The following is a 16151-nucleotide window of genomic DNA, read 5'->3' as shown; positions in this document are numbered from 1 at the left end:
GACAGGACTCCACAGCGCCATCTGGTGTCACAGTGTTATACTGCATATACAATGCATTTAAAACACTTTTTCTTTATGAGTCCCAGGTCCAGAGTCCATCAGTGTGCCAGCTGCAGTTTACATGACTCAACCCAAATTAAACCCCAAGATTTACTGCTCACCTGCCCCAGTTGCTCACTCTGCAAGATTATTTCTCAAGTAGTGCAGTGACTATGAAACATCAAAGTGCAAGTAGATAAATAGGTACCACTCTGGCGGGAAGGTAAACGGTGTTTCAGTGCGCTGCTCTGGTCTGGTTCGCCAGAAGCGGCTTAGTCATGCTGGCCACATGACCCGGAAGCTGTACGCCAGCTCCCTCGGCCAATAAAGCGAGATGAGCACCGCAACCCCAGAGTCGGCCACGACTGGACCTAATGGTCAGGGGTCCCTTTACCTTTACCTTAGCTCCTATCCTCATTGTGCTTGTCCTTTAGCTCCTTTAGTTTTTACATCTCATTTATGTGATAAAGCCGTTTCCATGCACTCTTCTTCTTCACCATCATCTTCTCCATTTTTACCCTACCCATCTTTTTTGTCACTGTTTCTTTTCACTTCCTTTTCTCTCAGTGAGACCCCTTAAACATGCTTTAAAAAGACTGCTCTTTCTTCAACCTTCCCTTTTTCTTATGCTTTCCCTTTCTACTGGGATACTCCCACCAGACATACTGGAAAGAGCTGTAAATTATTGGCAGAAAAAAAACCATGATGTCTCCACTTTATGTTGTACTTCTGAACTTAGAACTGGCTAGATCTGTCACCTGTTCTTTCCTATATTAATTTTTTACCAAATGCATCTTAGTTTTCTAGATGCCTGAGAAGCACCTGCTATTCTTAAGTCTTTTAAAAGAAACCAACTAAAGAAAAAGAAATGGTAATATGATTACATGGACATCTTACTTATGGACCAACAATGAAGTACTGGGGAGGATACATTTGCTGTTTAATTAAAATTTATTTGCTAAATAATATTTTATAAAACTATAGAATACTGAAGTTACCTATCCTTACATATTTTATTACTGGGAATTATTCAGTTACAAGTGAGCAGGACAGATGAAATCCTCAGAACCACTGCTATTATAATGAATCATTAATATTCCAATTAATTTTTTATAATGATGAATAATACATTCAAAATGATGACTGACTGAAAGTAAAACATTAGTCTGCACCACATTGGAGATAATAAATTTAATTAAGGTTGTGCTGAAGGATTCTGTAGGCAGGGGGGAGGAAATAAAGGCCTTATATGCAAGATTACTTTAGTATATTTCCTTTACTTGCCAAAATTTAAAATTTTTATTCAAAACTAAATAAATAATGAACAACAGCTAACAGATAACTACTGCTGCTTACTTCCTTTTAACAAATAAAATTGTCAGAATTCACTGAATCCTTTATTTGCCTCAACTGATTCTTATAGTGTGGGGCTGTCCAACAGGTCGATCGTGAGATCTACTGGTCGATTGCGGGATGCCCCTGCCAATGAATGGATGCCCAAAAAAAAAGCTCAACAACTCTGGTCAATCCAATGGGTAGATCACTGCCGGTCTTTTTATAGTGGTTGTAGATCGTAGTCTCTTGGAAAATGGACAGCCCTGCTATAGTGGAACCCACAACATTTTAGGTACAAAATGCTTTTCTTCAAGAAACATTCATTTTTTCAAAATGTTTTTCTTCAAGAATCTTTGTCTGGCAGACTCCCATTTGATAGCACAGATTATGAAGATAGCCATGTGAGGAAAGGGGATTTCTGATAAGTCACTGCTGTGTAGATCCTGGATCCATTTTCACCTATGACTGTCTCAAGAGCATGGGGATAGGGACCCTGCTGTAGGGGCACTTGCTTCAAGTACAGCTTGTGAAGATTGGAGGGTAACATCAGCACCAATGAGATTGACAATCGTCAGAAAAGGATTCTGCACACAATTTAAAGACATACAAATCTCCATGATGCTTTGCTTCCTGTGCTCCACATGACATGGTACATGTATTTATTGTTCCTACTGCTCTTATTTATTGCATTTCTATACCGCCTGAAATATACTCAGAGTCGCAAAGTGATTTCATGCTCTTTATTCAGCTCATAGTGGTGAGGAGAAATGAATGAATGAAAGTCCCCTCAAAGTATCTGCTTTATATACATTATTTACACAATGGGCTGCACATGATTGGCTAATTCCGGAATTCTACTGTAAGCCAATCAAGTTGTGGATTCACTTCTATCTGGAGCATGATTGGGTGGTTCCTGCCAACCAATCATACTGCTGCATTGTTCTAGGACCAATGAGACTGCTGCATTCTGAATCCTATTGTTCTAGGACCAATCAGACTGCTGCCTTTTGGATCCTATTATTCTAGGACCAATCAGACTGCTGCAGTTTGGATCCTATTCAACTCAGTACATAACACCGCCCTTCATCCAAAGATCACAGGGCAGGTTACAATATAAAAGTACCTGCAGCCTGCAGACCTACACACAGCAAAGCATCATGAATCCCACAAAACTTAGGAAGAATGATATTTGATCAGTACACTAGTACCAACTGACTGGCAATGGCTGTGATATTAGCTGTTAATTTGCTATGAAACTTGAAGAGGACAAATATCACTTGGATAAGATGTTATTTATTTAACCTCACTCTCCACACTGAACACCTTGCACTAGAAAATTTAAATTAGCATTCTTCCAAAAAAGGAAAGGCGGCAAATTAATCTAATTCACGTATTTTCTCCACACGCCCATCAATAAGATAACAATACACAAGCAATCTGTAATACGTGGGCTGAAATCAACATCACATGAGCAAACGTCCACCTACAGCGCCTCCATCCTCAAAATTAGCTCTGGAGAGTCCAGAGCAGATTTTGGAGAAGCGGGGAGAGGCTGTAGAGTGAAGGAGAAGAAGGTCACACAGCCTTCCTCAAAGGTTTTTGTATGATAATAGTTGTTCAGAATTTAGCTTGTCATTATGTATATTAACATCAGGTTTATTTTGCTGGGTATAATATGTTGTGAATTATATAAGAAAAACATAATGTGCTGGAATGCAACTCAACTCTACCAGCTGTAACATTGATGCACTTACTCTGCATCACAGAGGACAACATTTCAACAAGAAGAAAAGGTCTGTTATGTCGGTAACGTTCAACACTGCATTAGAACTAGACAGTTTACGGTACCTTAGAATTTGAAGTGGATTCCAAGAAGCAGAGCCTGTTGCCAAATCCTTCTGCGGCAAGGCACAATTTCTGTTGTTCTTTGTGAACAGTAGCAGTGCACTGCAGAACCACTTCATCATCCTATTGAAGGACAGAGACAAAAAAAAAAAAGAACATTGTTAGAACTCTTATGCTACAAAAACTTTGGGATGCATTTCCAATTTCCAAATACACACTGGTCAAGCGTGGACAGCAAAAATAAATGCCAGAGTAGTTTTTATTCATTTCATGGAGAACATGAATGATTCAAAAGGAAAATCAGCAGCAATGTAGCGAAGTATTGTCCACGCTGAAAACCACGCTGAAAACTAACTACTCCCGCAAGCCAAAACGCTAGGGAGTGATTATGTTGGTAACTCTTTCCATCTCACAATTCTAAAGCAAGACCAGAGCCTCCATAGAAGCAGAAGTCATGGCAACTGGAATGTTCACCCAGAGCATCCAGAATTCCTTTAAATCTCCAGTGGGTCCCTTGGAGGTTTTTAAGCAGAGGTTGGATGGCCATCTGTCATGTATGATCTAGCTAAGATTCTTGCATTGCAGGGAGTTGGACTAGATGATCCTCAAGATCCCTTCCAACTCTACAATTCTATTATTCTATTACCTAATTTGGAAATGGCTGTTCCCACAGCACTTATTTTACTAATCTGTTTAGAGATTGTTGGTGCTGTGCAATAGGCTCTATCTGGGAGCACTTACATACTATGGCTTAACTGATCATAGGGAATAAAGTTTAATTAATTTAAATATATTGAGACAAATGGAAAACTAAATTCTGAACACAGAGGATATTAGAGGGTTTAGATTTGTAATACAGATTAAAACCTTTATGTATATAGCAGCCCTGAGCTTGTCAAACATAAAGACATGTGGCTAAGGCATAAAATCATTACTATCGTTTTGATCAAGAACAAGGTTACACAACAGCACAGAGATAATATAGGCTATGTGCATCAACATTGCATAAAGTCTCCAAGTCTTGCCATTAATCTCATCTCTGCTGTCCTGATTCCGGAGTTGCCAGATTGAAATGAAGCACTGAGAGAATATTAATGTGCTCAGCACTGACAGCTTGGTATCAAAACCAGCTTTTGCATAGTCAGCAGAGCACTTCTACTTCAATCATGCAACTGAGTTAAAACTGACTATGCATTTATCTGCAATCATAACTGTAACCCTCAATTTGTTAAGTGACTTCCATGAATCCACAGTCTTTAGCAATACTTGAAAAGTGGATGGAAAGGTTTGTGGATGTGCCTCATATTATTGCTGTTTCTCACTTACCATCTTACAATCTCTATTGTGCCAAGTCACTATGAAACAATGTCAAATCGCTTTTAGCAGACAGTGGCATTAAGTATGTGCTCTTGATTGATTCCTAATAAAAAATGTTCATGCAACTGATCATATTTTCATTAGGGATGACTCATACTAATATTATTGCTGATGTGTTTTTTAAGTTATAAGACCAAAAAAATCAAGTTGAGCTGTCAGATATGAACAGTAATTGCAGTATCTGCTTGAGGTATTGCTTAACAAGAGCAAGCCTGTGATTCTGAGTGGGGTTGCTCAGACTCTGATTCACTCCGAAGCTGGTTTAGCCACACACACACACATAGAGTAGCTGTCAAAACCACATCTACCTAAGAGGGGGTGCTAGAAAGACCCTTACCATATGCTTTATCCCTGTTGTTCATCTATAGTATCTGAAGGTTAACATGAAACATCCCTGTGACATGTGTCCTCCAGATGTTACTAGATACAGTTCCCATCAACCCCAGGAAGCATGGCCAACGATTAGAAATGATAGTCACACTAGAAGTTTCAATAGATGGAGAACAATCCATAAAAGAACATTCTAATGCAGGACAATACCGGCCATAAACCAAAATAATACCCACAACTGAAATAAGCACTTCATGGTCTTAGGCAAGACACAACATTGTTCCCTCAGCCTCAGGTCACCAAATATAACACAGAGATGATGCTGAACTACTTTACGGAGCCATTGTAAAGATTACATATTAATGTGGCTTGATTTGAACACTCCAAACCCTGCTGCAGAACAGGCAACATTTGCTGCTATCAACAATTGCAAACTCATTGATGGCTTGCGTCACCCAGTGCAGGAAGAGGTCGCAGAGTAACTACAGAGTGGTCATCCACTCGGAGGGCAAGGTTACTCAACTGAGCAGGTCCATCAGTGTTGTCATATCCAATCAAGATCCTTTTGCACAGGTAGGATGACTTAAACTTTGTCTCCAAGAAGCCTTTCTTGGCAGAGCCCAAAGCAACCTCCAATGTCTGTGTTGCTGGCAAGCGGGAGGCTAGGCAGGTGGAGGAAGTTCTGTAGCAGAGGTGATATGCAGCAAAAATAGAATGCTTCATCTCAAAACCCATGCAATAAGTCATATTACATCTTTTAGACTCTGTCCAATGCCTTATCCAACTTCATGTTAAAGAGCTCTGTACCATCAAACAGAAGATCTTTAGCTTCCTGAATCAGTCTAGATAACCACAGTCATGCTGGCACAGGGCTAATAAACAGACCCTTACTTCAGAATTATACTGTAAACCACCCTGTGATCTTCGGATGAAGGGCATTATATAAATTTAATAAACATCAGTAACAACTGCAAACATCCATGTGCCCAGATTAGAGGATTTGGTCCTTGGCCATAGGATCCATCTCCTGCTAGAATATCTAAACGGGTTCTCTTTCATCATCCAGAAGATATTCAAAAAAGGAACAAGCTGTTTCCTACAAGGACTGCTGGAAATAAGACATACAGATCTGGTACCTTTGTAGCATTGTAGAGAGACAATGCTATTTAAAAAACATATGGTCCATACAATCCAACCCTCACAATCTGTAGCTGCAGTGTGCACATTTTAATGGACTTGGGTGGTTAGAGTGTAGTGCTGATAATGCCAATGTCATGGGTTTGATCCTCATAAGGGTCATTTGCATATTCCTGCATTGCAGTGGGAAGGACTAGATGACTCTCAGGGTCCCATCCAACTCTACAATTCTATGGCTCTACGAATGTCATCCAAGTCCAGATTCATAATTTGTTTGCTCCAGACAAACCACAAGCCATAGAACAAACCATAATTACAGGTCGTGGTTTGTGTGGAGTGAAGCAAACTATGAGCTCAGATTCAGATGGCAGTCTCTGCCAATCCATGGCTTAGCTCAGAGCAGCACTGCAGCAGCAGGGCCAGAGAAAGAATGAAGCAGCTACAGCCTCCTCTCTGGGAACTCAAACGCTCATACACTCATGCTAAGTCATTGTTTGGTTTAGCATTACATTCAAACCAGGTCACTAATAACAGGTCACTAATAATGGCTAATAACATTATAGAGTGATTTGTTTATGCACACATTACTTGAAACATTAGGGCTATCACTACTGCAGATCATTCCGCCTGACCTGGCCACCTTCACTAGCGCTAAAGTATTTAGAGAATGCCATTTTAAAAGTGCAAAAGTTGATTTAAATTAAAAGTACATGATGAAATACAAATCTTCCGAGAATCTGGGTTGATGTGTTGTCTACTTTCCTGGAAGAAACAATGTGGCTTTCATAAATGACATGGAATGGAAAACGGCCCAACATATTGAAACAATAGGGAGTCTTTCAAAATATATTACAGTACTATAAATTTCACTGGCACTCATTTATAATCCACATGATTACGTACAGGCTTAAATTCAAACTCTAATCATGTACGAGCAGAAAATTTGCCATCTATTTTTATAACACTTCAAAGGAAAATACTGCAGTGTATCATATATATTCTACTCAGCTGCATCTACTAGTTTCAAAACTGTCATGTTTGAGCACGTAACTCAAACTTGCATATTGTCATGAGTGCCATGGAGGTGTCGTGGAGGGGGGAGTGAGACCCTAAGAAGGTGTAGGAGGATCTTGGAGAGTTAAAAGGGTCCCAGTGGTATGTGGGTAATGGATTCCAAACCCCAATAAATGCTGGATCCTGGAGAGGGTCCCAGCATAGCTGTCAACCTTCCCTTTTTTTTTTGCGGGAAATTCCCTTATTTCAGCGCCGTTTCCCGCTGCTATCCCGGATTGTTAGATAGCCCGTAGACTGTCTCCGGGACAGGTGAGGCTGCTGATCCCTTCTTTTCAAATCCGAAAGTTGACAGCTATGCTGCTGATCCCTTATTTTTGAGGCTGCTGATCCCTTATTTTCAAAACTGAAAGTTGACAGCTATGGGTCCCAGTGGGTTAGCGGGCGGAAATCTGCCTTCCAAAGATGACTTACACAAACTCTCAGAAGGGCCTCCCATTAACTCCCTCCCAGAGATGCCTCCCTTAGCTTCTTCAGCCAAGGATCTGCCTGTTAAACAGGAGTCTCCCTGTTCACGGAATGCAGCTGGGAGTAAATCCAATGCTGATCTGGCTTGCATCTCACCTCCGTCACCTAGGACATAGAGATGTCAGCACCAGCATGCAAAAACCTCACCTAGCCAGCCCACTAGAAGGAGAGCACATTTGCAGTCAGCCTCAGGACTCCAGCCACATGGTGAACTAAATATTGTGCCCGCCCCATCCTTCAGAAGGAAAGCATAGAGAATATAGTGGTACCTCGGGTTACATACGCTTCACGTTACAGACGCTTCAGGTTACAGACTCCGCTAACCCAGAAATAGTACCTCAGGTTAAGAACTTTGCTTCAGGATGAGAACAGAAATTGTGCTCCGGCGGCGTGGCGGCTAAAGTGGTGCTTCAGGTTAAGAACAGTTTCAGGTTAAGAACGGACCTCCGGAACGAATTAAGTACTTAACCCGAGGTACCATTGTATGTCACTTGTTGGTTCAACATCTTAGCTCGTGGCTAGTCGTGCCTTTTGAGCTCTCATGGAACTGCTGATCCTTGCAACCTGTGGTTTGACTTGTGTACCGTTCTTTCTTGGTCCCCCAACCAGTGTTCGAAACTCCCATTGTTCTAGGCACATTTTGCGACAGGGAATTTCATTAGTGCAAGCGGTTTCTGAGCTTTGGGCGCAGTACTGCGCCTAAGATTTAAGATTAAAACTGCGGACTGGAAGGAAAGGAGGCCCGTTTTCTGCCTCCCTGCCTCCAGCTAGTCTCTGAAGACTGGAGAAGAGACCCTCCTAAAATATTAGGGGAGTGGGCAGGAGAAGGACTGGACCATGTGAAAAACAAACATAATATTTTAGCCGCAGTTCTTTCATTTTCACCTTTGTATTCTTGTCATAAAAAAGCAGGCCTAAGCATTCCATTGTTGCGCCCATAACCTAGGTTTAAGGTGCCATTTAGCTCCTAGCTTTCATATCTCAGTATCTAACACTGCCCCCAACCCTGGCTCAGTCAAAGATAAGACAGCATAACTTGCTCATCCTGGCTCAGCGTTCCGGGGGATATTCTAAGGGCAGGACCAGAGCAGGAAGATTAGGCTAGATCCTAAGCCAGGCACAGGTAAACTCCGGCCCTCCAGATGTTTGGGACTACAATTCCCATCATCCCTAGCTAACAGGACCAGTGGTCAGAGATGATGGGAACTGTAGTCCCAAACATCTGGAGGGCCGGAGTTTGCCTATGCCAGTCCTAAGTCCATTCAGTGTGATCACGTAACCTGACAACCTGATGCAGGACAATATTGAAAGGCTTGTTTTCCTTTGCTAGGCTTAGGTAGAGCAGCAGCTGAACAGGCTTTGGATCTGTTGTACCTTTATGCCAGCCTAATTTACCCTGGCTTGCTTCTTGTACACAGGATTGCTCACCAAGTGATCGATGCTAGTAATAAGTGTGTGTGTTTAATTTAATTATACCCACACTAGGAAACTGATTGGTGACTGTTTTCCAGTCGGTGTACATACATTTGTTACATATTACCATATATGCAGATTTTAAGCTTTATGCTGTGTGGATCGTTTTCTGTGCAGAAAAAGCACTGTGTGTGAGAAAGGTCTGAGATTACAGCAAATGATGTGATAAAGCAGTTTTACACTGAATCAGAAATTGACAGCTAACACACCAACTACTACTGTATCACAGTAATTTGTGTTTAACAACAAAAACACCCTCCCTTACTTAAAAAAAAAACCCAAATCCTTAGCAGTTCCTGTTATATAAAGAAGGAAACGACAGCAAGCCTGAGATAATAAGACCTACATATTACTTACTGCAGTTATTAAAAATATATTTAATTTGGCTGATGGTTTTTCCCAAATTGCACGTTTAGAAATAACCAGCAAGTCAGTAAAACGAGAAGAGCTGCTTCATGTCCTTGCAGCCTGGAAGTGTCTGGGGAAATGTTGACAAACTAATTCTAAACACTAACAGGCGAAACAGATTGAACCTTTGACCTAGTTGCCAAAGCATTTTGAGAAATGCAGTGATTTACTTACATCAGTGTTGCTGCTGTTGCTAGCTCAATTATCAGTCCATGGAAGTATAAGAGCATCATTTAGTAGCTCATTTATGGCATTTTTAAATCATGTGTATCTTTAACCAAGCTGGAGAACATTATTCTGCACAAGCTAGTTTGGCTTCCAAACCTATATTAAAATCTTCAATAGATTTTGACTCTAAATATACACTTCACTGTTAACATTTTCTCCTTGAATAGTCTCTATTGGTTCAAAATATTTTGACAGGTTTAATAGAACTTTGTAGCATTGCACAATATTGTATTTCGGTTTACTTGGATCTGTCATGTACTTATAGAATCTGAAGAAACATTGTGTTTTTGTGTAAGGTTTTTTGCATTAAAAAAAATACCTGTTTCAAGTTGTTCCATGCAGCTACAATTTCTCTTTTCTCTAATCAGATCAGATCATAGCGCTATACTCCCAACACAATAATGTTCCATCCCATTTTCTTTTCTGCCAGGTCTATTAAGCCTTCACACTCGCTATCTATCATTTGCCCTATCTCTAACATAGCTTCCTTCAATAGTGAGTAAGATAATGTGGCAGATTCAACAAGCCTCAGGGCATAAAGTCCCTTGGCTTTCCATCTCCTGGGACCTCTTCTGATTCAGCTTTAGTGTTCATTTCCTTAACTGCCCACACAACTCCTATTGTCCCTAGGGCCTGTGTGAGGGTTCACCCCAGGCAAATAGACCTTACACTTCTCTCTCAGATGCCTGCTTGTTTTCAGATAGTCCATTGTTCATGAATTCAGCTTCCTGTTAGAATTTTCATTAACATTTCATGAAACCACAGCAGTTTGGCTGCTCACTTCTATAAGCTTCATCATCACCACACCACACCACACCACCGCATCATTACTACTTTGAAATGTAGACTACAGGCATGCAGCCAAATATTTTAACTTTCAGCCTTCCTTTGCTTTGCAGCTCCTGGCTGTTAGCACATCTCCATTTTGGCAATTCTATCTCCCAGTTTTCCTTTCAGAATCTGCTTTCTGGACTTCTCCTGCATTCCATTAAATAAATCTAAGGAATACTGGAGGGTATGTAGCAAATATACAAACCACTTTCCAAATATACAGTAGATGTAGGGAGAAATAACCATTCTGGAGGATGCCCAGAAGGAATGGGGAACTACCATTTTAAGAAATTGTCCAATAGCACCTTAAAAGGTAAAGGGACCCCTGACCATTAGGTCCAGTCGTCACCGACTCTGGGCTTGCGGCGCTCATCTCGCTTTATTGGCCGAGGGAGCCAGCATACAGCTTCCGGGTCATGTGGCTAGCATGACTAAGCCGCTTCTGGTGAACCACAGCAGTACACGGAAACGCCGTTTACCTTCCCGCTGGAGCGGTACCTATTTATCTACTTGCACTTTGACGTGCTTTCGAACTGCTAGGTTGGCAGGAGCTGGGACCGAGCAACGGGAGCTCACCCCGTCGCAGGGATTCGAACCGCCGACCTTCTGATTGGCAAGTCCTAGGCTCTGTGGTTTAACCCACAGTGCCTTAGACACCAGCTAAGTAGTTCTGGGTATACGCTTTCATGTGCATGCACACTTCCTTAGAAGCACTGAAACAGAAGTCACCAGACCCTTATATATAGTGGGAGGGTGGGGTGGGGTATTTCTCAGAATATATATATAAGGGTATATATATCAGAACTATATATGTGACTTCTGTTTCAGTGTATCTGAAGAAGTGTGCATGCACACGAAAGCTTATACGCAGAACTATATAGTTGTTCTCTAAGGTGCTATTGGACAATTTTTTAATTTTTTAATTTATTTCAACTGCATCAGACCTACTTGAATCTAGTACCATTTTAATGTGGAGCTTAAAAATCCTGTTCATGAGCACAGCAGTCTCTCATACTGTATCTTGGCCCATGGATATTGTAATAATTTTGAAAGAGACATGTCATTTAGTATTTTCTGCTACCTTCTCTAATTCACAATAGATTTTGAATAATGGTGTACACAGATGTAGAGTTGGTCCACAGGTGCCCTTCTAATTGCAGAGAGCACTGCAGGCACTGTCACTCCTCCCATACTAGCAATGGATTGTCATTGGCATGTAAAGGTAAAGGGACCCTTGACCATTAGGTCCAGTCGCGGACAACTCTGGGGTTGCAGCACTCATCTTGTTTTACTGGCTGAGGGAGCTGGCATACAGCTTCCAGGTCATGTGGCCAGCATGACTAAGCCACTTCTGGCGAACCAGAGCAGCACATGAAACGCCGTTTACCTTCCCGCCTGAGCGGTACCTATTTATCTACTTGCACTCTGACGTGCTTTCAAACTGCTAGGTTGGAGGGAGCAGGGACCGAACAACGTGAGCTCACCCCGTCACAGGGATTCAAACCGCCCTAGGCTCTGTGGCAAGCCCTAGGCTCTGTGGTTTAACCCACAGCGCCACTCGCTGCTAAGGTCATTGGCATGAACTACTAACAAATAAGGAAAAATCATAGTATAGCTGGATTTGTTTGGGTAAAACCGGCAAAATTTTCACTTTAAGAATAAAGGACCTCAGAACAGCTAATTAAAAATGTACCCTATAATAATGTTGGACTATAATTTGTTAAGCATAACTTAAAACTTCAAAAGGTATTTAAAACATTAATCTAAGCATATGTTATAGTTTAGGAAATTAATCCGCAGCTTCAGTTAGCCATTAATCTTAAAAATCAAGATTGTCTGGTAACTGGATACATGTTGAATTTAGAACACATAATTCAAGGTGTGGGGGTGAGGGGACTTAACCAAAATGATACATCGATATTTTTTTATTATTATTTTTTGCATAATAAAACTTCAGCTTCTAAAATAATTACAATGCGTTTTCTTTGTGAATTCAAGGACCACTGACAGGCAGCCATAAATAACGTATAATTGGTTTAGCAAATATATATGTAAAGAAATAAATAATGAAACAAGGGTTATATAACAATGCAGTCAAATCAGCTGTGCAGCACTGTACACAGAAGTTTGATTACCTAAATCCAAGCTGAATAAAGGACACTTATGAAAGCTGGATTTTATTTTCTATACTTTCAGAATTGTTGATATTTCCAGCTACATTAAGATATATCATGAGAATGTTACACTCCAGGAACATCAAACAGGTTATATTAATAACAAAAGTCATAAAATTAACTGCTACTAAGGAACCTTGAGGAAGCCACTTATTTGCTCTTAGAAATGCCACATCTAGGTGTTTTATTTTACTCAGGAATATGGTTAGTAGGCAGCATCTGGGAAGCTTTAATTATATTCATAGATATGCATAAGTTATCTTCTAGAGCAGTGGTTTCCAACTAATGGTCCATGGATCCCAGGAGGTCTGCATAACCCACACAGGAGATCCATGGCACCATTCATGTAACAAAAATGACTGTACAAATATCAACATTTCCAAAAGTAAGGGGTCAATAGCTTGACTTTTAAAAAACAGGGGGTCTGCAGTACTTAAGCTAATTGGGAACCACTGTTCCAGAAATATTGCTAAGTGTCTTCAAACACCACCAAGTTCAGTTACACTTCCTGGACATATTGAAACTGAAACTAATCAGCATTTTATGATGTCCCCACCACAGACAAGAAACGAATCAGAGCATGGCGAATTAAAATTTCAGTTTTCTCCAGAAAATAAGATGCTGAGAAACCCTTGTTTTATCTCTGTGTGCAAGGGCTGTAACTCTGTTCTTACATTTGGGACTGTGTATTTTACTTATGAAAGTTGTGATATATTTTGGTTTGGGGTTTTTTAAACAAATATTTCAATATCCATATACTTGAAACATTGTAGTTATGTGTTTAGTACAGTAGGCAAAATTATTATTCTTATTGAATTTATATACCACCCTTCTTCAAAAGATCACAGGGCAATAAACTACATAAAAACACAAAACACATAGCATAATAGTAATACAAAAAAAAAATACTTCATTCCCCAGCCTGGAACAGTCACATTTAGTCTGTTTAATTAGCCAAAGGCCCAGTTGAAGAGGAATGATTTTGCCTAGCACCTAAAGATATGTAACAAAGGCACCAGGCGAGCCTCCCTGGGGAGAGCCTTCCACAAAAGGAGAGCCACTACAGAAAAGGCCCTGTCAGGGAACTGCCATCGGAACTAGAGGAGGAGGCGAGGCTCCTGCTGGAGAGGGGCCAAGCAGGGAGAGAGGCAGGTCTCCGGTTGGGGAAGAAATTCAGCGCAACACCAGGGATAGAGGGGGGGCCAATGGGGGAAGCAGAGAGCAGGCTCCGGGACTCTTCACTGGACACCAGCGGGGAGAGCACAGGTCCTCCGCTACCCACGCCCTCCCTGCGCAGAAGACTTCCGCACAGGGAGAGTAGGAGGAGACTGGGCGTCAAACAACTTTTATGTTGGAAAAGGTTTAAGAAACGCCCACTGACGGATTCTGCCAGCGACTGAACAGCCACGGAGTGGATGGCTGTCCAGCGAGAAATGGTTTAACCAGCCAACCTAGCCCAGAGCGGCGGCAACTTACGCACAAGCAACCCCTAAAGCCATTACAGGCCCATTCTCATGCTGCCACCCTCAGGCCTCTCATGGAGGGCCTCAGATGATGATCTCCGAGTTCTTGTAGGTTCATAAGGGGAGAGGTGGTCCTTGAGATATTGTGGTCCTGAGCCGTTTAAGGCTTTAAAAGTCAACACAGCACTTTGAATTGGACCTGGAAACTGATTGGCCAGGATTGGTGTTATGTGCTCTAACCGTCTTGCCCCAGTGATCACCCAAGCCAATAGAAGTTTACAAACCATCTTCAGTGGCAGCCCCATGTACAATGCACAATTGACTACCCATATCTTACTGGTGTCTGGGAAGGTCATGCAAGGCCTATCCTTATCTTCCCAGAGCTCAGTAAGCAGGTGGAGGACTTTAAAATTATTTCTGTAACAGGAAAGCCTGGTGCAGAAAGAGCATTTTGTTTCCTGAGCTCTGGGAAGGTCTCACGAGATCTTGTGGGACCTTCACAAGATCTGTCCACACAAGGTACTGGGTACAACCAAAAGAAATTCAAGCCCAATGTGAGCTGGTTACACATCTTATTTAAATAAGAAAAAATGTGCCTTCAAAGGAACACTCACTGTTATCTCATGCAGTTTTATTTATAAATTAGGTACAGCCAGAAGCAAAGCAGCTGGTAAGAATGGATTGTCTGCAGGCCGAGTGGCAAAAATTCCATAGATTTCCATGAAGCTCTGTGCTTATTCTACTGTAGTATACCACTTATGTTCATTTCCCTGGAACAAATACAGCGCGCGCACACACCGCACGATATTTCATCAGTTCATCATGACTCCCCCAATCCAAATTACAAATGGCAGTGCAAGTAGAACTAGCATCACTTATCAGAAATTTCCCAACTGAAGGTCTTCAGATCACATAGGGTCTGAAAAGGAGGGTCAGATAGCAGGGGGGTAAAGTAACCATGAACCACCTTAGATTCCTCTGGTCTGGTTACACCTGTACTCTCTATACAACAATGCAGCACCAATTCCTCCCCCAACATCTTGCTGCGCATACTATACAGTGGTACCTCGGTTTTTGAACAGCTTAGTTCATGAACAACTTGGAAATCAAACATCGCAAACCCGGAAGTAGGTGTCCCAGATTGTGAACTTTTTTCAGAATCCAAACTATTCCGTTTTTAGTGTTACGCTTCCTTTTTCAGTGCCACACTTCCGTTTTGAGTGCCCCTGCTCCTGCTTGCAGGGCAGTAGGAGCTGGATCGGGGCAGCTCAGCTGGGGAGTGCCTCTGCTTCCCAAATGAGAGATCCCCACCCCACTCCTGCTTGCATACAAAACTACATGTTAATCAGCTGTGGGTGTAACCGCTATGCAAAGAAAATGCTATAAGTGGTCTGGTTTGAAAAACCAAACAGCACCTTCTTGGCTTAAACCCCATATCAAAAACGTTTTGCAGTGATGGATATTTTGTCCAACAATAATCTGTGTAGGAAGTCATTGTGATAATACTTGTGATAATACCAAGAGTTCAGAAGCTATCAGTTTCTCCAGTTACCAGTGGCATTCCTTATTTCTGTGATCTATAATCTCTCTTCATTAAATAGTTCTAAATGGAATGTTAACCCTATTAGGTAGCAGGAAACATCCAAACAAACACTATGGAGTTTACTAATTTACTTAAATGATACTCTGTCATACTAAAATCTAGTTTACGTCATGAACTAAAACTGATGGGTTTATAAGCAACAGTCTTAAATCTATCGCTAGGGTCATAATTTTGTTCTTTTTCCCCATTCCAGCTCATTAATTTGGCAAGTCCAAGCACCAATTTTCAAACAAGAATAGAAATACTCTATCGCAGCTGTGTTCTCTTCTTGAAAAGGTACAAAGAGTTCTTCTTTGGCATGTTAAAAACTATAGTGAATGTGTAACGTGAAGTGTCCTTCACATCAATTAGGCAAAGTTTTTAGGTCTG

General features: G+C 41.3%; 1 protein-coding gene across 1 annotated transcript in view; it reads right to left on the bottom strand.

Annotated features, from left to right (window-relative positions):
• Nucleotides 1-16151, bottom strand: part of RYR2 (ryanodine receptor 2) — a 246664-nt gene that overhangs the window by 199628 nt on the left and 30885 nt on the right. The window contains 1 exon segment of the mRNA XM_083606142.1: nucleotides 3223-3342. Coding sequence (XP_083462268.1) covers nucleotides 3223-3342 — 120 coding nt within the window.

Source organism: Podarcis filfolensis, assembly GCF_964270895.1.
Source record: "Podarcis filfolensis genome assembly, chromosome: 3".
NCBI lineage: Eukaryota > Metazoa > Chordata > Lepidosauria > Squamata > Lacertidae > Podarcis > Podarcis filfolensis.
Note: the sequence above shows the minus strand (reverse complement) of the source record. Positions and strands in the feature narration are given on the sequence as shown.